The sequence below is a fragment of the Stenella coeruleoalba genome (assembly GCF_951394435.1).
Source record: "Stenella coeruleoalba genome assembly, chromosome: 1".
Lineage (NCBI taxonomy): Eukaryota > Metazoa > Chordata > Mammalia > Artiodactyla > Delphinidae > Stenella > Stenella coeruleoalba.
In genome coordinates this window covers 177126725-177152602 of record NC_137169.1, presented here as the reverse complement: position 1 = coordinate 177152602, position 25878 = coordinate 177126725, and the positions used below count along the sequence as shown (strand labels likewise).

Genomic DNA, 25878 nt, shown 5'->3' with positions numbered 1-25878 from the left:
GTGAAAAGGCAAATAATGTCTTGTCTTAGTATTATGAAGATAGTTTGACCCTGAGAGTCTCCAGAAGAAGAAGCTTCAGGGTCTTTGGACCATACTTCGAGAACTGGTGCTTGAGAGGAATTCATACACGTGCCCAAGTAGACAAAAAGTATAAGGCTATTGATTATAGTATTGTTTGTAATAGTAGACAACAACCTTATCTAACCATAGAGGTAATAGATACATGAAATCTGTATACCTCCAGTGTAAATTTATGCAGCATTTAGGGGCAAATCAACATGGAGACATATAAAAGCAATGTTTTGTAAATAAAGCAAGATTGAAAAAATATATGTATGATATAACTTATAAAATATTTTAAAACATACAAACCAAACAGTATATATTTTTTTTGCAGGTAAGTACAAATATTTGTAGAAGAATTTTAAAAGGATGTATGCCACGCAAGGATATATACCATGATAGTGGTTACCTCTAGGGAGTTGGAGCAGGGAATTGTAGACTGGTGTTATCTGTAATCTTTTATTTCTTTATGAAATTAAAGACTAAGAGAAAATATGACAGTATTAACAACTGTTAATTTGGGATTTTGGAATTAGATGTTTATTGTGCACTTTTCTGCATTTTCAGATAGTTTAAAAGATCTCTTTTTAAAATTTAAATAAATTGTAACAAGTTATTAATATCTTTATTATGCTTACTTTATTGACAAGAAAACAGATTACAACAAATTTATGAAAAAAATGGACAGTCTGTTAAATTTTATTATTAACAGTGAAGTGTATCATTTTTTGCCCACTATTAGCAAAAGAAAACAGTAATATTCTGTGTGGAGAGAGTTTGGTGCAATGTAGTCTTAAATGTTTCTGGTGGCATTTTATGTGGAGAAAATTCTTTTCTGAAAGCAATTTTAGAAACTATTCTAAGGGCCATAAAATCATTCATTCTCTTTGACTTGTTTGTCCTACTTTTTGGAATCTCTCCTAAAGAACTAATCCATAGTATGAAACAATTTATAGGCATTAAAGCACTATTCGGAATGGAGTTTAGCAATAGAATAATGATTACATTAATTAGTTTACTTGATATGCAGTTATTAAACAAATAAATGTAAAGACTAAATGGCACTATGGAAAAATATAAAGGGGTATGTTAAGTTTTAAAAAGGGATATGAAATTATCAGTCTGTTGTAATTATAATTGAATTAAGGAATCATGTTAAATTATTTTAGAGTGATGGAGTTATGTGACTTTTTTCTTCCTCCACTGCTTAAAAATTTTTCAGTATTATTTTTATCTTGAAATGCTGTATGTATTTATTTTTGATATATGTGATGATTGGATTTTCTTTTTAAAATATTATTTTGGACTTGTCTCCTCCAAATTTCAATCCCTCGCCTAACTCTTTAAACTTTAGGCAGAAATTAAACGTCTTCAGGAAGCCAATAAGGCAGCTCGGAAGGAAAGACAGCTGATTCTTAAACAGCAGGAGGAGATAGAAAGGATCCGACAGACCACCATAAAACTTCAGGAGAAGTTGAAGTCTGCAGGGGAGAATAAATTGGTAAATTACATGAAATTATTATTAATTTGTTTTCTGCCTCATGTTGCTTGCTAATAACTAACTCTACCTCATCTTCTAATGTGGTGGGTGTGTTCATTCTAGCACTGTGATACAGTAATGCACCAGGATAAAGTTCTATGTATGTGCCTTTATGTAAAGTGAGTCTTTTTTTTACTCTCATGGGATATTCAAGTTTTGAAAGGGACATGTAGGTCATATATTAGTTTAAAAATGTTTTCCATTTATAAATTCAGTTGGGACAGAGAGCCTTGTTTTTGCTTATCAATCCAAATATCAATATCAATATATATTCCTCAGAATTAATGGGAATATATTCAATCCAAATATATTCCTCAGAATTAATGGGAGGAATTAATTATTTTTGCTCTTTACATAATACTTTTGTCAGCTCTCTAATGCCTAATATAATGATACAAGGTTCAAAGGAAATATTCAGACAAAAACAAAATTTGGACCTATTCTGAAATACTGTAAAGTGTCAATATAGTGTTGGAAAACTCAGCCTATATAGCAATACAGTTAAATAAATCTCTTAATATTCACTGCTTTGATTTTTAAAATACACTTTAAATTTTGAAACAGTCTCAGATTTATAGAAAATTTCAAACACAGTGCAAAGGGCTTTGATTTTCTCAGTCGAGAGTTACGTTGCCAACAAATTAATATTGACACATTAGTTTTCATTATCTCTTTAATCTCTTTCAGTCTGGAAAAGTTCTTGACTCTCATGACCTTCACACTTTGGAAGATTACATGCCAGATATTTTGTAGAATGGTCCTCAAGTTGGGTTTGTCTGATCTTTCCTCATAATTAGATTCAGGTTGTGCATCTTTGGCAGGAATATCACGGAAGTGATGCTGTGTTGTTCTCTGCATTCAATCAGGTGGCACCTGATTTTGATTTATCTCATTACTGATGATGTTAACTCGAACACTTGATTAAGGTGGCATCTACCATACTTCACTGTATAGTTACTCTCTTTCTCTTTGTAATTAATAAGTGCATTGCATGAAGGTATTTTGAAGCTACATACATTGCTGTTCTTCGTCAAAGTTAAATTTATTCTTTTATTTATATCAGTATGAACTCACGGATTCGTGTTTTACTCAGCATTATAATCTGTTACTATCATCATTTGTTTTGATGCTCACTTTTTCTCAAATTGGGCCATTAGGAGCCTCTTCAAGCAGGTTTCTGTGTCTTTTTGACATGTATCCATCAGTCTTTGAGCACTTTCATGTTTTCTGGAACAAGATGTTTCAGGGTCATCTTTTACTTTCCCTGCCTCTGCCTTGGAATCAGCTGTTTCTCCAAGGAGGCTAGTTATTTAGAAATCAAGATCTGGTGCTAAGCATGCTCACTGCTATTCAGGTTTTGTTGCTCCTAAGCAACAAATCTAGGGACTATATAAGTACATGTATATACATTTTACTTGTGTGATATAATTTTATCCTTTAAGTAATACCTTAATTTCAGCTATTTTACAAATACTGTTTTGAAGATAAATTAATTTTGAAATGACAGTGTTTAAATCAGTTTGAGATCTTAAATTCCAGTATAATTATAATACTTTACTACCCCCTATTGTTTGCAGGACTCTCATAGTGATGATGATACAAAGGATAATAAGGCAACCAGTCCTGCTCCAACTGACTTGGAGACCCGCAGTCCTTCCCCCATTTCAATCTCCAGCAGTGAAACTAGCAGCATTATGCAGAAACTGAAGAAAATGAGAAGCCGCATGGATGAAAAGTAATTCATTTAAAAAATATATCTCCTATTTACACTGAAAGTAGTAGCAACAAATAATATTTTTAATGTATTTCATTAGATTAGATTGATACAACATAAAATTTTATGGATTCAGTTGCATTTTAGCAGAGTTATTAAGTCATCCTAGGAGTCAGTTAACTGTAGACCTTATTTATAAAACAAATTTTCTTGATCTTAGATAGAGACAGGTTTCTTATTTTAAAAACCAAAGTAGTATTTGCACATATACCCATGACAGCGTTTTCTCCTTTCTTTTATTAGAAGTTATGAGTAAGTGTGAAATTTTTACCTTTTCTGAAATCTGAGGACATATCCACTGACTTGAGGGAGCAATTTAATGGTATATCTTGAGATCTCATCCTGTGACTCTGACAACTGTGAGGCTTACTCAAGTAGAAGAGTGAAATTTTAAACTTGTGAGTGGGTCTGAATTGCTCGATTAAAACCAGAAAGTCTGAAATTCTCCTGGGATGTTGAATGATTTGGCAGTCTACCATTCTTCTAAAACATTTCTAAGCGTTATTTTTTGAAGACTCTTTTAAAGAAAGCTACTCTTACTTAGATATAGCTCAATTATGTGTCAGCTTTGACCGTACCAAGTGACATTTACATGAGAGTTTACTCCTTTGCGTGTACATTTGGTTAAATACGCTTATAAAGTAGCTGCTTGTGGACTATTTTCTACCTTTTTTAAGTATAGAAGAGAGGTCCATTAAAATTTTTTTTGACTGCTCTTTTATTTTAAGTTAGCAATTTGAACCACAGATTAAACTTAAGTTGTATCTTGATATCCTTTGGCAGTATACTGCCCATCACCAAATTTAATAATACTCTATGTTTATATGTGACATCAACCTATGATTTAGTTATTTTCTGAACAGTCAAGCAGTTGTAAGTCAAACCTTACTTTCTATAGGTACAGTGTTGTACACTGGCACTTCATTGCTTAATTGAAATTGCACTTCAGTAACTTAAAATTGGCCTTTGATAACTTAAAAATACCTAAATTGATTATGAAGATAAGTTTAAATAATAGAAATTTTTAAAATAAAAAATATAAGGGGGTGAAAACTGAATAGTTACAAATGTGTAAGTGTACCTTTTGTATGATTTCCATGGGATAGACCAATTAAGACTATTCAAATAGGAATTCTTTTTTACTTCCTGATAAAAATTTCCAGTAGCCAGTGTGAGACATACTGGATTGCTCCAGGGATCTTTGAATTCAGAATAATCTATCTCATAAATTTTTATAACTGATTTGGCATTTTATATCTGCCTCTAAATGCCTTTGGATCATACATGTTGGAGGAAGGACAGCTTCAAGGGAAATTTCTTCATCAATTCCTTGCTTGTCTATACCAGTAAAATCTTCACTGCTGGTCTCTATGAATAATATTCCAATAATTTTAATCACATCTATGGAAGGAACTGCTAATCCTATTCTGTTTGTGAGATTAGTCAGTTTATATGGTGTTTATTTGAGATTTGGTTAAAACTTTAAAAACCCTAAATAACAAGTTAAAGGTTGAATTTATTGACTTTGTTCTAAGTTTTGTTATTTATTTTCTCAGAGCCCAAAATACTAAAGACCTAGAATTTTTTTTATCATTGCTCTACCTTCCTTTGTCAACTACTGCAGTAAACTTTTGAGAAAAGGCCTTGAAGCATTCAGTGACTTATTGATTTGTTGTTTGAAGCAATGCAGTTGTGTTTGTGGTAGGGCTGGGGTAAGGACAGTAGTTGCAGAGAAATTAGTTTTAATGTTTGGAAGATGATGCTGAAATTTGAGGATGAAGTGGAGTATTTTCCAAAATTAGCAGTGCATTAAAAACGGAGATCACTGTTAATTTTTTTTGATCTCCAGAACAAAGCGCAGTTGGTCCTTGAGCAGCGTGGGGGTTGTGTTAGCAATGCTGCCCTTCCGCATAGATGAAAATCTGCCTAAAACTTGCGTAGTCGGCCCCCCATAATCGTGGTTCCTCTATGTATGTGGTTCTTCTGTATCTGTAGTTCTATATCTGCGGATTCGGCCAACCACAGATCATGCAGTACTGCAGTATTTGCTACTGAAAAATATTCACATGTAAGTGGACCTATGCATTTCAAACCCACTCACTGTTCAGGGATCCACTGTAATGTGAAAACTAATTTTTGAATACCACTCAGGTTACCAAAGCTTCAGAGTTACTTCTCTTTCAACAATGTTGGAATGTCAGCTCAATAGAGTGAGTTAATTTTGTAGTCATTTGCTACAGTAGATAACTAATAAAATTATTTGAGCCTTTGCTACTAGGCACTATTATTTGTTTTGTAGATTAGAAAAGGCCATCTTCTAAGAGATTACTATTTTACTAATATAAAACACTTGTCAGAAAATAGTCACCCTTCTCAATAAGTTTAGCTAACTTTGGGAGGAACTTTTTCATATATATTACTGTTTATTGTTAACTCTCTGAACTTTGATTCTGTGATAAATATTTTTCTGAAGTGGTCAAACTATTCTTGGCTCCAGTGAAAGATTTCCTTCTTTAATATTTCACTGAGACAACAATGCCTTTGTTAAAGTTTGTATTTCTAATCTATGGCTTTTCTTTTTTTTTAAATAAATAAATAAATTTATTTATTTATTTATTTTTGGCTGAGTTGGGTCTTTGTTGCTGGGCGCGGGCTTTCTCTAGTTGCGACCAGCGGGGGCTACTCTTCGTTGCAGTGCACGGACTTCTTGTTGCAGAGGCTTCTCTTGTTGCGGCGGACAGACTCTAGGTGTGTGGGCTTCAGTAGTTGTGTCTCGCGGGCTCTAGAGCGCAGACTCAGAAGTTGTGGCACACGGGCTTAAGTTGCTCCGCGGCTTGTGGGATCTTCCCGGACCAGTGCTCGAACCCGTGTCCCCTGCATTGGCAAGCAGATTCTTAACCACTGCACCACCAGGGAAGCCCCTCTATGGCTTTTCTTGACCTGTGTACTGAGTTGACATTTTAGAAATAATTTCCATTTCTATAGTTAAGAGCAAAAGAAATTTAAACTATGAAAGAGGTTAGTAATAATGAAAATATGTTTGCAAAAGCCACAGACTGACTAGCCCTCAGTTTTTTGATAATTATTGGTAAACGAAATCTGAGTTTTGTTTACTACTGTGAGGGGCATTATTTACAGTATAAAGCTGTGAAACATATTCAGGGGAAAAAAACATACAGTTGACTCTTCCTGTTAATTTGCCAATTCTGTTTTAGGAAAATTATTTACTGAGCAAATGAAACACTGAAGGAATGGTGTTTATCTTCTTCTTTAAGTGTTAAAATAGGATACAGTGCGTTTTTTTCTTTCATTTGTTAATAGCAGCTTGTTCTTCTGTATTATTTATTAATTATATACTTATTCCCTCAGCAATTATTTTTTGGGAAATGTGTGAATATAGTAGGTTCTGAGGGATAAGAAGATGAATCAAACATAAACCCTGCCCTTGAAAAGCTTATAGTATAGGTGGAAAAAAGAAGAAATATCAGGTTCCTTTAGTGAAGTATATAAAAATCTATTGCTAAGGAAGCTCAGAAGAGGAAGAAATTTTTACTGAAAAGAGTATATATATCAAGGAAATTTTCTTGATGAGTGTTCAGAGTTAAATACTTTGCATTTGCAAGTGAAGGCTTTTGCTATTCCATTAAAGAAGACATTTTTATTAAAATTTTAAACAATGTATTAAATATCATTGCCTTAAATTAGAAATATAGTTTTCTTAGAGAAGGTTCTAGACTAAGTGTAGTGGATGAATAAATCCTGATAGTCTGATAGTGTGCTTTTTTTTTTTCTTCCTAGATTAGGGATGATGTACCTGTATTATTTAATTTATTTAAGTATATGCAGATTATTAAACAATTTAATAGATTTTGCTGTAGGAAAAATAGACTGTATTTTCTTTTAGGTCAGTACTATCCATATGCTCATTTATCTTCCTTTTTGAATATCATTTAAAATGCTTAAGTACTTAAAAGAATTGATCCATTTTATAATTAAAAGCACTAGTTTTCATTTTTACTTGTGACAGTATAGAGTTAAAGAATTGTTTAGATCCAGAAAGAATTTTAAAATAATTTAAGATATTAAGTTTTTATTTTGTTTAACATCTTTCGTAATCAAATGGTTTTAGAACTGGAAGTTCTATTTAAAATTTAGATCATAATTTTGCTTAAAAAGTGTGAGGAAGTACTTAAATGAAGAAGGAATCATAAAATGTTGGAACTAGTCGGTCCTTAGGGAGGTCATCTAGTATAGTCCCTTGGTTCTACAGGAAGAAATTGAGGCCTGCAGAGATTAAGTGCCTTGTCCCAGGTCAGGTAGCATAATGGCAGCTAGAAGAACTAGAACCCTACTCTCTGGACTTCAGCCAGCTAAAGTGAAAACTGAGTTAGCACATCTGCTTCCAACCTTGTAGTTTTTTTAAATAACTGCATTGATGACTTAAAGGTATCTCAGTAGAAATTGACCCTTCAAAATAGTATTTGTTGAAACTGGCAAGGTGCTCAGTGCCTGATTACTATGGTTGAATAGCTGCATAGCTAAAGTTTAGAGTGTAAAATTTTGACTTTAAAAGTGTATTACTTACTTTTGAATTTCTAAAGCTTAAACATTATAGGAACATAATTATTTCCATACTAGATTAAATCTATCATATGTCTCATCCTAGTCCAGTGTTCTGTAACTGTCAGAGGCCTTGTTGGGGAATGCCTTGATAATAGCCATAAAGTGTATTAGTAACATTTTCTATTAATAGTCATTTATGTTTCCATCATTCACAAATTTTGTTTATTTCTTACTTGTGCAGCATCTTGAAGGATTGTTAACTCTAGTGTGAAGTGCTACTGCTTCTTTTATCTCAATTTTATACAACTTTTAAGAGACACTTGAATTCTAGAATGTATGTATATTAAATAAGGAATGTGTGTTTCTGGGATGAAGTTCCAACTTTAAGTTAAACTTTTCTTACACTATCTCTTAAACCATTTTCTTTTTTTTTTTTTAGCCATTTCTTTTGTTGTTCATTTCTAACCTAGAGCTTTTGAATATGCTTAATCTTTGTAAATGGAAAGTAAATAATTAGTATTTGTTCTAATAGAGAAAATTATTATCCTCTATATTGGGTTGGACAAAAAAATTTAATATGTATTTTTTTTACAGTTTATTTCACATCTTCCAATGTTCTACTTTTTGTACTAGGTCATGCATGCATTTAGCAGTTATATACTTGAGAGGGTGGGTGATATTTGAATGTTATGAGTAGATTTTTTTGGACCTTTTCCAAGTACATTTGTTTTTGCATAATTGGCATCAAAATAAGTTTATTATACATTCATAAAGAATGGCAAGGAAGATTGAAGTGTCTTATTGAAACTTGGCAAAATTGCACAAAAACTTCAGTGCAGAAAATCAAGGCAATCCAGATATGATAGAGAGAGAGAGGGAGGGAGGGAGAGAGGGAAAGAAAGAGATAGAGCGAGTATGTAACTGAACAGAGGGAAGGTGAAATATTAAGTTGTATGTGGAGAAACAGACGCTGAAATCATCTGTTATCTAAAGATATACATGTAGTCAAGATTCTACATACTTTTTAAAATTCAAATGAATGACTGGATTCATACCTAGATTTTCTCACTTCTTTGACTTACTGGTATTATTCCTTGCCCTTCCAAGGCAATAAATGTTGCCTTGATCTACAGGTTATTGTTGTGTGCATGTGAACAGGAGCATGCTCTGTCAAAGAGAATTAACCTTTCCAAACCTTTTATTAGACTTATTTATCCTTTCATATATACAATGGTCTATTTACTATTAAAAAAAGAGAGAAACAATTAGTTTTTTCCTACTTTTATAAGTTTAACATATGGAATTTCTTCTTACTTTTAACCTTATTGATTGAATTGTCCACAGCATGATTTTTTTTTTTTTTTTTTTTACTACTGGTAGTGTTTATTGGAACTAGCTTAGTTTATTCTTAATTATTCATCGTGGTTTTTTATAGAATGGGTATTGTATTTCAGTATTATTATTTAAGTGGGCCTTTGTTAAATATAAAGCAAGATACCTCCAGTAGGTCCTGTTGACAGTAAGTTTTATGTTGTAGATGTGAACAAGGTATTTTTACTATAAATTGACTTTTTAAACTATATAACTATATTCAAGCTTAGATTATAATGGTAAGGTTAAGTAAGGCAAATGTACTGCTTTTTAAATTTAAATTCAAGCTTAAAATACATGACAAGGTACAGATATAAAAACTACTCGTTGAGAATTACATATGTATATACAATTGCTGATATGCTAGGTTCATGCCCATAATTGTTGTACTCTGTGTTAAAGCTTATGAGAAAACTTACTTAGCTTCACACTCTACTTCTCATTACTTTACTCACAAACAAATAAATTTACCTGAAAGTATACGTGATGGTTAAGCAGGAGCTGAGAAGAAAGGCACGTATATTCAGAAATCTTTGGTAAGATCTATAAAAGTATATGTTTTATATGTCACACAAAGTATAACACTTGCTTTAACTGAGTAGCTTATAATGTTATTCAGGAAGCATATTAAAAAGTTCTGCACTCAGCTCTTATGCTTTCCCTTTTTCATTCTTTCTGCCTCTTGATCTCTTGGTTTTAAAATCTTCCTCCTTATTTTGTAGACACTGCTCTCCCGTTCACTACTTCTTCTCTGTCTTTACGTCTCATCACTGGGCCTCTCTCAGTGTCTGTTTTCCCAACCTTCATCCCAAATTCCAGCTGTATATCTACAACCAGTTGGTCAGGTAACTTTGCACCTTTTTCAGTGCACTCTTTGATAGAGCATGCTCTTTTTGTTTGTTTTTATTGCTTTTTTTTCTTTCTTTTTTTTTCTAACAGCCTAGGGGCCTCTTGTCAAATGTCCCATAGATTTTACCTTTTTGTTTCCACATTAATTTGACATGCTGATTGTTTAAGAAGTGGAGTGATAGTTCTTGTGCTTTTTATTAAGTGTTTGTTGGATATGTGAATGTATTTTTGTTGATTAGCTACCACTACAGATCTAACACTTACAATATGAGCAGCCCACCTTTCATTTAGCTATGGCGTCTACATTTGAGGAGAGCAAATAGTAGCTTTTTAACTACTCAAATAACTTCCTAAATCAGTTATGTCCCCTAACCCTTTGGAGCTAAGATACACTAGGCTGTTTAATTCCAGAGATTGGGTTAAATTGAGAAGTTTGAGGCATTTGGTGCATCCTTTTACTCAAGTAAATAAATAGTCATGTTTTATACATAAGGCATCTGACTGTGGTTCTCAGTGTTCTCTCCATGAAAAACAGGTAGACTGTCACCTGACATTGCATTTCCCAGGTAGTGAAAACCAAACTTACTATACCTGAAGCAAAACCAGACTGAATTTGAATATAAAAATCAAAAAGGGACATGAACAGGTTTTTTGTTTGCTTGCTTGTTTGGGATTTTGGGGGTTGTTTTTTTTGTTGTTGTTTTGGTCTTCGTTGTTTTGAGTTTGTGTGTTTTCTGGTCTTAGCCTTCAGAATAAATTCCTTGTATCTTCTGTTATGAAAAAGAATCACCTATGAAGAATGAATACATTAAGTACTATCAGTCATGGTTAGCCAAATATTCTGAAGATTTTTTTTCCTGAAATTACCCCACAGTTTTTCCTTTGCTAAATTTCCAAATAATTAATTACAAGTAAAATAAATAAATTCTCTTACTTGCTGAATACTATCACTTACCAAAGCTCGTATTATCTCAAACTTTTTTCAGAGGAATACTATGAATGTCCTGTTTTATACAACTTTTTGATAACGTAATGAGTAATAAAGCTCTCAAAGTGATTTCTGCCTATAGATTTGTTCTCTCACTGTTTTTCATGGTGTAACCATAGGTTTCTGACAAAGCGAGAGCAAAAACTAATGCAAAGGCGCCAACATGCGGAGGAGCTACTAGAGTGGAAGAGACGTTTAGATGCAGAGGAAGCAGAAATTCGTCAAATGGAAAAACAAGCTTTGGCTGCCTGGGACAAAGAATTGATAAAACCTAAAACTCCTAAGAAAGAACTGGAGGACCAGAGAGCAGAACAGAAAGGTAATAAAGACTAACTATTCAGACTACATACTAAAAGTCTAATGTAACTGAAAGATTTACTTAATTATTTTAAAAAATGGTGAATGATTAAGGGTGAAGAAGGTGATACAACTATGAATGCTACAGATATTGAAAAGATAAGAGAATACTGTGAATACCTTTATGCTAATATACTTGAAAACTTAGAAGAAATGGGTAAATTCTATGAAATGGAAATGGGTTGTTCTAGGACCACGTGGGGTTTAACACCTACTAAAAGTTGATAATGTGGTGAATTACTTAAACAGATTAAAGGAGAAAAATTACATGATATCTCAGTGGATTCAGAAAAATCACTTGATAAAATCCAAAAAAGCCTTTGGAATAAAACAAATAAATCTCACATCAAATTAGCAATAGAAGGGGACTTTCTTTACCCAGTGTAGGATATCTATTAATGAAAACAAAAAACCAAACCCGCAGCAGACTTCATACTTAATAATAAAACATAGAAAGTTTTCCCTTTGAATTTGGAAATTAGACAAAAAGATGCTTATTTTCACTTACAGAGTGAAAGGAAGAAGCAAAACTCATTATCTTATTGAGAAGAGCAGATGAAAAGGCTATGCACATAGAAAATCCAGCATTTACATGTCAGTTATTAGAATTAGTGAGTTTAGCAAGGTTGTGGATATAAAATCCATAAACAAAACTCAATTGCATGTCTGTAGATAAGCAGAAATTGGTTAGAAAAATCTAATTATTAAAAGATGCCATTTATAAATTTAACAATAAGTATTGAAGATCTTTACGGAGAAAAATTTATAATTTTATTAGGAGACCAAATTTTTTATTAGGAGACTAATTTTATTAGAGAAGACCAAAATAAATAGAACTTTACCATATTCACAGATAGCTTCAGTGTCATAAAGATGTTAATTCTCTCTGAACTTATTGGTAGGTTCAAGACAATTTAAATCAGAAACCTGGCAAGATTTCTTTGTAGGGTTTGACAGGCTTATTTTAAAATTTATATGAGGGCTTCCCTGGTGGTACAGTGGTTAAGAATCCGCCTGCCAGTGTAAGGAACACGGGTTCGAGCCCTGGTCCGGGAAGATCCCACATGCCTGCAGCAGCTAAGCCCGTGAGCCACAACTCCTGAAGCCCACGCACCGCAACCAAGAGTAGCATCCACTCACTGCAACTAGAGAAAGCCCGTGCGCAGAAACGAAGGCTCGATGCAGCCAAAAATAAATCAATAAGTAAATTTATTAAAATAAATAAAAATAAAATAAAATTTATATGAAAGAGCAAAGGACCAAAAAGCAGAGACATTCCTAAAGAAGAACCACAAAATGCAGGAACTTACCAGTTTCAACACCTCTAAGAGTATAATAATTAAGACAATATGATATTTGTTATCAGAGACAAATAGATTATGAAACAAATAGCTCAAAAAAGATCTGTGCATATATGGAAAGTTGACTTCTGACACAGGTAACTTAGGAGACTAGTGAATAAAGGAGGGACTCTCCAATAAATTTTGTGCGAGGTAAAAATAAAGTTGGGTCCCTACATGACAGTATAAAAAGATCGATCTCAAGGAGGGAGAAAGGTGTAAATGTGAAATTTAAACTATAAAACTTTTAGAGACAATATAAGAGAATATCTCTATGACATCAGGGGGAGGGAAAGATTTCTTTAACGTTATGCAAGACAAAAATCATAAAGGGAAAGATTGATAAATTTCACTTTAATTAAGAATTTCTGTTCATTAATACATATAAAGAAAGTAAAACAGAACAAGATATTTGCAATACATATGAGTGACAAAGGAATAGTATAAGAATATGTAAGCAACTGCTATGAATCAATAATAAAATGACAACCACATTAAAAAAAACAGGCAAAAGAGCAAATGGTTCACAAATAAGAAACTCCAGTCAGTAAACATATGAAAAGGTGTTCAACTTCATTAGTAATCAGAGCATAAAAACCATAAAGACATACCATTGCATGCCTGTGTTCACTTCCTAGGGCTGCCATAACAAATTACCACAAATTTGGTGGCTTAAAACTTTTTTTTATTCTCTCGCTTCTGGAGGCCAGAAGTACAAAATCAAGGCTTTGGCAGGACTGTGTGCTCCCTCTGAAGGGTCAAGAAGACAGTTCTTTCCTTCCTTCTTCCAGCTTCTGGTGGTATGCTGTAGGCATTCCTCGTGTCTGCTTAACTAAGTCTCACACAGTCTTCTCTTACATGTCTGTCCTTCTCTTTTGTCTCACAAGGAAACCTGTCATTGAATTTAGGGCCTACCCAGATAATCCAGGATGATCTCATCCTGAGATCCTTAACTTAATTACATCCGCAGACCTTTTTTCCAAATAAGATTATATTCACAGGTTTTGGGGGTTGAGACATGGACACATCTTTTGGGGAGCCATCATTCACCCCATTTAAAAAAATCCATCAAACCTGTTGGTATGTAGGTGGAACAAAGAACTGCTGGTGTGAGTGTTAATTGTTAAACCTAGTTTGAAAAACAGGTTGAAAGGCGAGGCATTAAAAATAATCAATAAAATGATAAAAATAATAAAGCCAGGTACACATGTCCTACAGTTCAGCAATTCCATTGCCAAGTATAAATCCTAGAGCAATGGTTCTTAAAGTATGGTCCATGGTCTCTGAGATCCTTTCAGAAGGTCTGAATAATACTGACATATTGTTTGCCTTTTTCACTGTGTCAGCATTACACTGGTAGTATAAAAATAATGGTGGGTAAAATTGCTGATGCCTTAATATGAATCAAGGCAGTGGCACCAAATCATATAATAGTCATTGAATTCTTCACCACCCTGTACTCACCATAAAAACATGCCATTCTTACATTTTATGTAATTTTAATTTAAATATTTAGATAATTTAAATATTAATTTATTGAATCTCAATTTTGAGTACATATCTTTTTAATATTCTATGTGACGAATGGGAAATATTCATAAAGCACTTGTGTTTGCCAAAGCATGATGGTTATCCTGAAGAAAAGCACTTACTACAGTTGTTTGGTTTGCAAGCTGAACTAGCAATTTTTTCATGTAGTACCATTTTTACTTAAATGACTAACAAAATATGGTTATTCAGACTTGAGTATTTGCAAACAATGTTTCAGAAACACATGAAGCAACTCTGACTCTTTAAGAAAAACAACTGATAGTGTTTATTGTCGGTAATAAAATGTAAACTTTCAAGTGAAGATTTAAGGCTTTTAGAAATGCTGTTTCCCCTACTGTGAGCTTGACAGCTTTCCAATACTTTAAAGACTTTCCTGGTATGAGTAATGATATCAAAGTCATCTTTTCATATTGTGTGATAAAATGTGCCAATATTTGAAAAGATCTTCCTAACTCAGTGAATCAATATTTTCCAAATGTCCCGTGATGATTAGAAAATCAAGTATGGATAAAAGATCCATTTAAAGTGCAAGATAGGGGTGGAGGGAGACACTAGAGGGAGGAGATATGGGGAGATATAGATATATATAGATATATATATATCTCTGATCACTTTGTTATAAAGCAGAAACTAACACACCATTGTAAAGCAATTATACTCCAATAAAGATGTTAAAAAAAAATAAATAAATTGCAAGACAGGCCAATGGATTTTAATGGAACAGATTATGAAAAGTTCACAGATATGGTTTCAGATTCCACATTACAGCTTAACATTTAAGAAACTACCAATTGTCCACTTTTGGTGTGGCATTAAAAAAGGATATCCACAATTACCTGTAAATACTGTTAAAATACTTTTCCCTTTTCTAATTATGTATCATTTGTGTGAGGCCAGATTTTCTGCATATACTTCAGCCAAATCAACATATAGCCACAGATTGCATACAGAAACAGATATGAGAATCTGTCTTCTGTTAAGCTAGCCATTAAAGTTTTTAATTTAATGTAAAATAGTTTCTCTCCTTTCAACTAAACTTTTTTAAAAATGTAGCTATTTTGAATTTTAGAAAATGTCGTTTGTAACATAGGTTTTTTACTGTTATTTTTAAATAAATTAATAAATATTTTCCATTTTAATTTCTATTGTAAATATTGATAGATATAACTGTATCTATAACCATATAAACTAAAGCTTTTGGGGGTCTTCAGTACTTTTTCAGAGTGTAAAGTGTTCACTGAGGCCAAAATGTATGAGGACTGCTGTCTTACAGCAGTGTTTTTCGAGTTGTGGGTTGCCCCATTTGCGATGTATGAAATCCATTTAGTGGATTGAAATCCATTTAGTCAGCATTGTTTAAAGTTGAAATAAAATAGAAAATATCATTATGTCACACATAGGTTAAATATATTATGATTAAGGTAAAAAATCTGAAAGCCACTGCTGTAGAGAACTTTTTTTTTTTTTCGGTACGCGGGCCTCTCACTGTTGTGGCCTCTCCCGTTGCGGAGCACAGGCTCCGGAAGTGCAGGCTCAGCGGCCATGGCTCACGGGCCCAGCCGCTCCGCGGCATGTGGGATCCTCCCGGACTGGGGCACGAACCCATGTCCCCTGCATCAGCAGGCAGACTCCCAACCACTGCGCCACCAGGGATGCCCTGCTGTAGAGAACTTTTACATAGATAGATAATAGATTGATATAAATATATCTATCTGTACTTATATATATATATAAGTATATATAGAGAGAGAGATATACATATAGATATGTATACATATTTATACTAGGAGATATATATGACATTGTTCGTAGCAGCAGTATTTGAAATAGCAGGGAAAAAAGGAAACCACCCACATCAGTAGGAGAATGGATAAATAAATTGTGGTGTATTTACATATTATATCATGCTCAGTAAAGAAGAAAAAATTACAGCTAAACAAATCAACATACAAGAATCTTAGAACAAATCACAGAGGACTGCAAGCAGTTTGATTTCTTTTATAGAAAATTCAAAGCAAACAAAACTAAGTGATATATTATTTAGCTATACATACCAAGTGGTACATAAAGAAAACCAATGATGCAATAAATATAGTTCATCTGTAGTGTTCCTTTTTTCTTCAGTTTATTCAGCAGAGGCTGACTTCTGTGTCAACTTCCACATCCTCATTCTGTAGCATCAAATTCTGCTGCAGACTACTCCTTCTTGAAAGGAAATTTAACAGGACCGAGAAAAGAGATTCAGTGTCTCAGGTTTCATCATGGGCTGTAACAGAAGTAGAAAACATTTCTGACTATGCCTGGAAGGCAAATTAAGACTAGTTGTTGTTGTTCAAGCCTCCATTTGTCAGGAACTGTTGGCCTGTGTAATCATAGAAAGTGTTACTGGGTAAATGTGATAAAACGAAGGCAATTTTAATCTCATCAAATATGGTTTAGGAATAGTGTATTTAATGAGCTAAAATGACATAAATAAAAGAAACATTAAGAAAAAGAAGAAAATACATTATAATGAAATGACAGTGTACCCCTCAGGGCACATTGTTGCAATAGCTGAAGCTGACTAAGATCAAGCAGAAAAGTAACTTACTAAAGGCTGTGTATTTTATGGCTCATAGAATTTTTGAGATGACTGGAGAGCCAGCTCCACACCGAGCTTCTAGGAGCAGTGCTAAAACCACACCACAGAACTGGCCTGCTGAGAAAACTGCTCTAGCAGCTACTCAGCAGAGCCCTGAAGGAAACTGCTGTTTTGGTGTTCCCTCTTTGCCTGGCAAAGAATAAAGCCACGCTTTCTTTTTCCGCCAAAAAAAAAAAGAAAACTGCTATTTTGTATCATTTCCCCACTCATGCCACTTCTGCACCAGGGACTCAATTTTGCAACCACTGAGAAATCCACTGTCACTACCAAAAGCCACCTAAATTAGAGTCCACATGGAGCCGCCTTCTTCAGGATACTCAATTTTAAAATGAAATCTTCTACAGGGACATCAGATTGGAGACACCAGATTTCAATGCCTAAGTTCCAATGCCCGGCAAGGAAGGCTGGAAATTTCATTTTCTGGGTTCTGTCTTGGGTGACAAGAACTCATGTGGCAGGAAATTTATCAAATATCAGTGAGGGATTAAAAATAAGCTTGGGCTCCAAGAAACATGACATGTCCATTGTTAAGGAGTTTATTTAAGCCATATACCTTTCTTTCATAAAGCATTATAAAATATTGTTCAGGAAAGAACTCTGAGACTTTTTTCCAAAGCCTGATTTTTTTCAATGGCTACTAAACACTTGAAATTTGTCTAGTAGAACTAAGAAACTGAATTTATTTAATTTTAATATTTAAGTAGCAACATGAGGCTGATGGCTACCATATTGGACAACACCTGCAGATTATACATTTTAAAAAGTTTTGGTGTTTCTTCCATTTCGTTTTATGTCACATTATATAGGGTATATTTTAAAAGAAGTGCTGAAGATTGACTGCTATAGTCCATATTTTTTAAAAAGCGTACAAATGTTGCTAGACTCCTACTGACATGTAACTCTGTCTTCAGCAGTCAGGGATACAGTGAAATATTACCTCACATCTCTTAGGATGGCTGTTATCAAAAAAGACAGAAGAAAAAAATGTTGATGAGGATTTGGAGAAATTGGAACCCTTGTGCAGTGCTGGTGGGAATGTAAAATAGTTGTAACTGCTATGGAAATAGTAAAGCAGTGCCTCAAAAAATTAAGAATAGAATTACTATATGATTTAGAATTTCCACTTCTGGGTATATACCAAAAAGAATTGAAAACAAGTTCTCAAAGAGATATTTGTACACCCATGTTTATAGCAGTATTATTCACAATAGCCTAAAGATGAAAACCCAAGTTTCTAGGAACAGATGAGTGGATAAACAAAACGTGGTATATACATACAGTAGAATATTATTTAGCCTTAAAAAGGAAGGAAATTCTGAAACATGTACTAACATGGATGAACTTTGAAGACATGTTAAGTGAAGTAAGCCAATCATAAAAGGGCAAATATTGTATGATTCCACTTATATGAGGTACCTGAGTACAAATTCATGGAGACAGAAAGTAGAATGGTTGATGCTGGGGTTAAGGAGAGAAGAGAATGGGGAGTTATTATTTAATGAGTACAGAGATTCAGTTTGGGAAGGTGAAAAAGTTCTGGAGATGGACGGAAGTGATGGTCACACAACCACAACAGTGTGAATGTACTTAATGCCACTGAACTGTATACTTAAAAGTGATCCAGGGACTTCCCTGGGGGCACAGTGGTTAAGAATTCACCTACCAGTACAGGGGACATGAGTTCGACCCCTGGTCGTGGAAGATCCCACATGCCGTGGGGCAGCTAAGCCCGTGTGCCACAACTACTGAGCCTGTGCTCTAGAGCCCGCGCACTGCGACTACTGAAGCCCGCGCGCACACTAGGGCCTGCGTGCCGCAACTACTGAACCCACATGCTGCAACTACTGAAGCCTGTGCATCTAGAGCCCGTGCTCTGCAACAAGAGAAACGACCACAATGAGAAGCCCATGTGCCGCAACTAGAGAAAGCCTGTGCACAGCAATGAAGATTCAACGCAGCCCCCCGCAAAGAAAAAAAAAAAAAAGGGATCCAGATGGTCAATTTTATGTATATGTATTTTACCACAATTTTTTTTTTTTTTTTTTTTTGGCTGCGTGGCTTGTGGGGATCTTAGTTCCCCAACCAGGTATTGAACCTGGGCCCACAGCAGTTAAAGCACCAAGTCCTAACCATTGGACCACCAGGGAAATCCCTTTTTTTTTTTTTAACCACAATTTTAAAAGAATAAATTTTTCAAAAGTCAGGAAGTATAGGAAGAGGTCTGGAAAGACACACACCAATCATACCTGACTGCCAGTGGTTTACTTTGAGGTGTGGAAATTGGACAGCTGAAAGTGGTTGGAGAGGATCATGTGAAATAATCACTTTACGTCCTTCTATACCGTTTGAAGTTTTGTTTTGTTGGGTTTTTTCAACTACATTCATGTACTACTTTTATAATTTCAAAAATAAGGTCAAGGGCCAAAAATGAAGATTTCCAAAATGAATTCTTCCGCAAAGACATCAGATTGGAGAAGCTTCTTCAGTGGTTCTCTCTCAGGAGGTGGTGGTACATTCATTTTCTTCTTTATACAACTTTTATACTGTCTGAACTTTTAAAATCAGTGTATGTTACTTACTGAATAAAAATAAAATATGTTAAGGGGTATAAAGCAGGAATGTAGAGGATTCTTCTCTTCCCTACTACCTAAAATCATTTTTTAAGCCGTTTAAAATTTTACCCACATTCTATCTTGGAGTAGATGAATATCCTTGAGGATTTTAAAAATTCCTTCCTTATTTATTCAACCATTCTGATTATACTACTCATTCACAATGTAAAAATGTATCATTTTTTTAACAGATCTTTATTGGAGTATAATTGCTTCACAATACTGTGCTAGTTTCTGTTGCACAACAAAGCAAATCAGCCATATGCATACACATGTCCCTTCCCTCTTGAGCCTCCCTACCCCCTTCCCTATCCCACCCCCTAGGTCATTACAAAGCACCAAGCTGATCTCCCTGTGCTATGCGGCTGCTTCCTACCAGCCAGCTCTTTTACATTCGGTAGCGTATGTATGTCAGTGCTACTTTCACTTTGGCCCAGTTTCACCCTCCCAACCCATGTCCTCAAGTCCATTTTCTACCTCTGCCTCTTTATTCCTGCCCTGCAGCTAGGTTCATTAGTTCCTTGTTTTGTTTTGTTTTTAGATTCCATATATATGCATTTGCATACGGTATTTGTTTTTCTCTTTCTGACTTACTTCATTCTGTATGACAGACTCTAGGTCCATCCACCTGACTACAAATAACTCAATTTCATTTCTTTTTATGGCTGAGTAATATTCCATTGTATATATGTGCCACATCTTCTTTATCCATTCATCTGTCGATGGACCTTTAGGTTGGTTCCATGTCCTGGCTATTGTAAATAGTGCTGCAGTGAACATTGTGGTACATGTCTCTTTTTTAATTATGGTTTTCTCAGGGTGTATACCCAGTGGTAGGATTGCTGGGTCGTATGGTAGTTCTATTTTTAGTTTTTTAAGGAACCTCCATACTGTTTTCCATAGTGGTTGTATCAATTTACATTCCCACCAACAGTGCAGGAGGGTTCCCTTTTCACCACACCCTTTCCAACATTTATTGTTTCTAGATTTTTTGATGATGGCCATTCTAACTGGTGTGAGGTGATACCTCATTGTAGTTTTGATTTGCATTTCTCTAATAATTAGTGATGTTGAGCATCTTTTCATGTGCCTCTTGGCCATCTGTATGTCTTCCTTGGTGAAATGTCTATTTAGGTCTTCTGCCCTTTTTTTTAAGAAATGAATGTTTCATTAATTTTCAGACTTTTTTAAATATAAATTTATTTATTTATTTATTCATTTTTAACTGTGTTGGGTCTTCATTTTTGCACGAGGGCTTTCTCTAGTTGTGGCGAGCGGGGGCCACTCTTCATCACAGTGCGTGGGCCTCTCACTATCGCGGCCTCTCTTGTTGCGGAGCACAGGCTCCAGATGCGCAGGCTCAGTAGCTGTGGCTCATGGGTGCAGTTGCTCCGCGGCATGTGGGATCTTCCCAGACCAGGGCTCGAACCCGTGTCCCCTGCATTGGCAGGCAGATTCTCAACCACTGCACCACCAGGGATGCCCCTTCTGCCCATTTTTTTTTTTTTTTTTTTTGCCTTATGCGGGCCTTTCACTGTTGTGGCGTCTCCCGCTGCGGAGCACAGGCTCCGGACGCGCAGGCTCAGCAGCCATGGCTCATGGGCCCACCCGCTCCGCAGCATGTGGGATCTTCCCGGACTGGGGCACGAACCCATGTCCCCTGCATCGGCAGGCGGACTCCCAATCACTGCGCCACCAGGGAAGCCCTTTCTGCCCATTTTTTAACTGGATTGTTTGTTTTTTTGATATTGAGCTCCATGAGCTGTTTGTATATTTTGGAGATTAATCCTTTGTCTGTTGTTTCATTTGCAAAATTTTCTCCCATTCTGAGGGTTGTCTTTTTGTCTTGTTTATGGTTTCCTTTGCTGTGCAAAAGCTTTTAAGTTTAAGTGCCATTTGTTTATTTTTGTTTTTATTTCCGTTACTCTAGGAGGTGGGTCAAAAAAGATCTTGTTGTGATTTATGTCAAAGAGTGTTTTTCCTATGTTTTTCTTTAAGAGTTTTATAGTGTCTGGTATTACATTGAAGTCTTTAATCCATTTGGAGTTTATTTTTGTGCATGGTGTTAGGTAGTGTTTTCATTTCATTCTTTTACCTGTAGCTGTCCAGTTCTCCCAGCACCACTTATTGAAGAGGCTGTCTTTTCTCCGTTGTATGTTCTTGCCTCCTTTGTCGTAAATTAGGTGCCCATAAGTGCGTGGGTTTATCTCTGGGCATTCTATCCTGTACCATTGATTATTTCTGTTTTTGTGCCAGTACCATACTGTCTTGATTACTGTAGCTTTGTGGTATAGTTTGAAGTTGGGGAGCCTTATGCCTCCAGCTCCATTTTTCTTTCTCAAGATTGCTTTGGCTATTCAGAGTCTTTTGTATTTCCATGCGAATTGTAAAATTTTTTTGTTCTAATTCTGTGAAGAATGCCATTGGTAGTTTGATAGAGATTGCACTGCATCTGTAGATTGCTTTGGGTAGTATAGTCATTTTCACATTATTGATTCTTCCAATACAAGAACATGGTATATTTCTCCATCTGTTTATGTCATCTTTGATTTCTTTCATCAGTGTTTTATAGTTTTCTGAGTACAGGTCTTTTGCCTCCTTAGGCAGGTTTATTCCTAGGTATTTTATTCTTTTTGTTGCAGTGGCAAATGGGAGTGTTTCCTTAATTTCTCTTTCTGATTTTCCGTTGTTGGTGATAAGAATGCCAGATATTTCCGTGCATTAATTTTGTGTCCTACAACCTTACCAAATTCATTGATTAGTTCTAGTAGTTTTCTGGTGGCATCTTTAGGATTTTCTACATATAGTATTATGTCATCGTCAGACAGTGACAGTTTTACTTCTTCTTTTCCAATTTGTATTCCTTTTATTTCTTTTTCTTCTCTGATTGCTATGGGTAGGACTTCCAAAACTATGTTGAATAAGAATGGCGAGCGTGGTCATCCTTGTCTTGTTCCTGATCTTAGTGGAAATGCTTTCAGTTTTTCACTATTGAGTATGATGTTTGCTGTGGGTTTGTCATATATGGCCTTTATTATGTTGAGGTAGGTTCCTTCTATGCCCATTTTCTGGTGAGTTTTTATAAATGAGTGTTGAATTTTGTCACAAGCTTTTTCTGCGTCTATTGAGATGATCATATGGTTTTTATTCCTTAATTTGGTAATGTGGTGTATCACATTGATTGATTTGTGTATATTGAAGAATCCTTGCATCCCTGGGATAAATCCCACTTGATCATGGTGTATGATCCTTTTAATGTGCTGTTGGATTCTGTTTGCTAGTATTTTGTTCAGGATTTTTGCATCTGTGTTCATCAGTGATATTGAATTTTCTTTTCTTGTGATATCTTTTTCTGGTTTTGGTATCAGGGTGGTTGTGGCTTCGTAGAATGAATTTGGGAGTGTTTCTCCCTCTGCAATTTTTTGGAAGAGTTTGAGAAGGATCAGTGTTAGCTGTTCTCTAAATGTTTGATAGAATTCGCCTGTGAAGCCATCTGGTCCTGGACTTTTGTTTGCTGGAAGACTTTTAATTATGGTTTCAATTTCATTACTTGTGATAGTCTGTTTATATTTTCCAGTTCTTCCTGGTTCAGTCTAGGAAAATTGTACCTTTCCAAGAATTTGTCCATTTCTTCATGGTTCTCCATTTCATTGGCATATAGTTGTCTGGAGTAGTCTCTTATAATCCTTTGTATTTCTGCAGTGTCAGTTGTGATTTCTCCTTTTTCATTTCTAATTTTATTGATTTACATCCTCTCCCTTTCTTTCTTGATGAGGCTGGCTAAGGGTTTATCAATTTTGTTTATCTTCTTAAAGAACCAACTTTTAGTTTTATTGATCTTTGCTCTTGTTTTCTTCGTTTGTGTTTCATTTATTTCTGCTCTGATCTTTATGAATCTCTTTCTTTCTACTGACTTTGGGTTTTCTTTGTTTTTCTTTCTCTAGTTGTTTTAAGTGTAGGGTTAGATTGTTTATTTGAGATATTTGTTTCTTGAGGTGAGATTGTATTGCTATAAACTTCCCTCTTAGAACTGCTTTTGCTGTGTCCCATAGGTTTTGGGTCGTCATGTTTTCATTGTCATTTGTTTCTATGTATTTTTTAATTTCTTCTTTGATTTCTTCAGTGATCTCTTGGTTATTTAGTAGCACACTATTTAGCCTCCATGTATTTGTGTTTTTTACAGTATTTTTCCTGTAATTGATTTCCAACCTCATAGCATTGCGGTCAGAAAAGATGCTTGATACGATTTCAGTTTTCTTAAATTTTCCGAGGCTTGATTTGTGACCCAAGATGTGATCTATCCTGGAGAATGTTCCGTGTGCACTTGAGAAGAAAGTGTATTCTGCCACTTTGGGGTGGAATGTTCTATAAATATCAGTTAGATCTATCTGGTCTGTTGTGTCATTTAAAGTGTGTGTTTCCTTATCTATTTTCTATTTGGATGATCTGTCCATTGGTGTAAGCAGGGTGTTAAAGTCCCCTACTATTATTGTGTTACTGTCAATTTCTCCTTTCATGGTTGTTAGCATTTGCCTTATTTATTGAGCTGCTCCTATGTTGGGTGCATAAACATTTATAATTATTATATCTTCTTCTTGGATTGATCCTTTGATCATGAAGTAGTGTCTCTCCTTATCTCTTGTAGCAGTCTTTATTTTAAAGCTCTACTTTATCTCATACAAGTATTGCTACTCCAGCTTTCTTTTGATTTCCATTTGCATGGAATATCTTTTTCCATCCCTCCACTTTCAGTCTGTATGTGTCCCTAGGTCTGAAGTGGGTCTCTTGTAGACAGCATATATATGGCTCTTATTGTTTTGTATCCATTCAGCCAGTCTGTATCTTTTAGTTGGGGCATTTAATCCATTTACATTCCAGGTTATTATCGATATGTATGTTCCTATTACCATTTTCTTCATTGTTTTGGGTTTGCTTTTGTGGGTCTTTTTCTTCTCTTGTGTTTCCCACTTAGAGAGGTTTCTTTAGCATTTGTTGTAAAGCTGGTTTGGTGGTGCTGAATTCTCTTAGCTTTTGCTTGTCTGAAAAGCTTTTGATTTCTCCATCGAATCTGAATGGGATCCTTGCTGGGTAGAGTAATTTTGGTTGTAGGTTTTTCTTTCATCACTTTAAGTATGTCCTGCCACTCCCTTCTGGCCTGCAGAGTTTCTGCTGAAAAATCAGCTGATAACCTTATGGGGATTCCTTTGTATGTTATTTTTTGTTTTTCCCTCACTGCTTTTAATATTTTTTCTTTGAATTTAATTTTTGTTAGTTTGATTAATATGTGTCTTGGTGTGTTTTTCCTAGGGTTTATCCTGAATGGTACTCTCTGTGCTTCCTGGACTTGAGTGACTATTTCCTTTCCCATGTTAGGGAAGTTTTCAACTATAATCTCTTCAAATATTTTCTTTTTCTCTTCTTCTTCTGGGAACCCTATAATTCAAATGTTGATGCATTTAGTATTGTCCCAGATATCTCTGAGATTGTCTTCAATTCTTTTCATTCTTTTTTCTTTCTTCTGCTTCCTGGCAGTTATTTCCACCATTTTTTCTTCCAGCTCACTTATTCATTCTTCTGCCTCAGTTATTCTGTTATTGATTCCTTCTAGTGTATTTTTCATTTCAGTTATTGTGTTGTTCACCTCTGTTTGTTCTTTAGTTCTTCTAGATCTTTGTTAAACATTTCTTGTATTTTCTCAATCCGTGCCTCCATTCTGATTCTGGATCATCTTTACTGTTGTTACTCTGAATTCTTTTTTAGGTAGATTGCCTATTTCCTCTTCATTTATTTGGTTTTGTAGGTTTTTACTTTGCTCCTTCATCTGTGACGTATTTTCTTCCCATCTCCTTTTTTTTTTTTTTTTTTTAATTTTAATGAGTGGGATTGTGTTCCTGTCTTAATGGTTGTTTGGCCTGAGGCTTCCAACACTGGAGTTTGTAGGCTGTTGGGTAGAGCTGGGTCTTGGTGCTGAGATGAGGAGCTCTGTGAGACCTCACTCCGATGAATATTCCCTAGGGTCTGAGGTTCTCTGTTAGTTCAATGGTTCAGACTCAAATCTCCCACCGCAAGAGCTTTGGCCCAACCCCGGGCTCATGAACCAAGATCCAACAAACCGCCTGGGGCAGCAAAAAAAAAAAAAAGAACAGTAACAAAGTAAAAAATAAAGTTAGACTAGGAAACTAACAGATATGTTAGGAAGAATATAAAAATAAAAATATAGATGAATCAA

General features: G+C 34.9%; 1 protein-coding gene across 9 annotated transcripts in view; it reads left to right on the top strand.

Moving 5' to 3' along the window:
• The window catches only part of CEP350 (centrosomal protein 350), a 139231-nt gene that overhangs the window by 72745 nt on the left and 40608 nt on the right, over positions 1-25878 (top strand). For all 9 annotated transcript variants that reach the window (XR_013824898.1, XM_079903274.1, XM_079903280.1 and 6 more), the window contains 3 exons: positions 1418-1564; positions 3181-3338; positions 11268-11467. Coding sequence is in view for 8 of the 9 variants with exons in the window: in XM_079903274.1 (XP_079759400.1) it covers positions 1418-1564; positions 3181-3338; positions 11268-11467 (505 nt within the window). In the remaining variant the exon portion in view is untranslated. The remainder of the gene's footprint in view (positions 1-1417; positions 1565-3180; positions 3339-11267; positions 11468-25878) is intronic.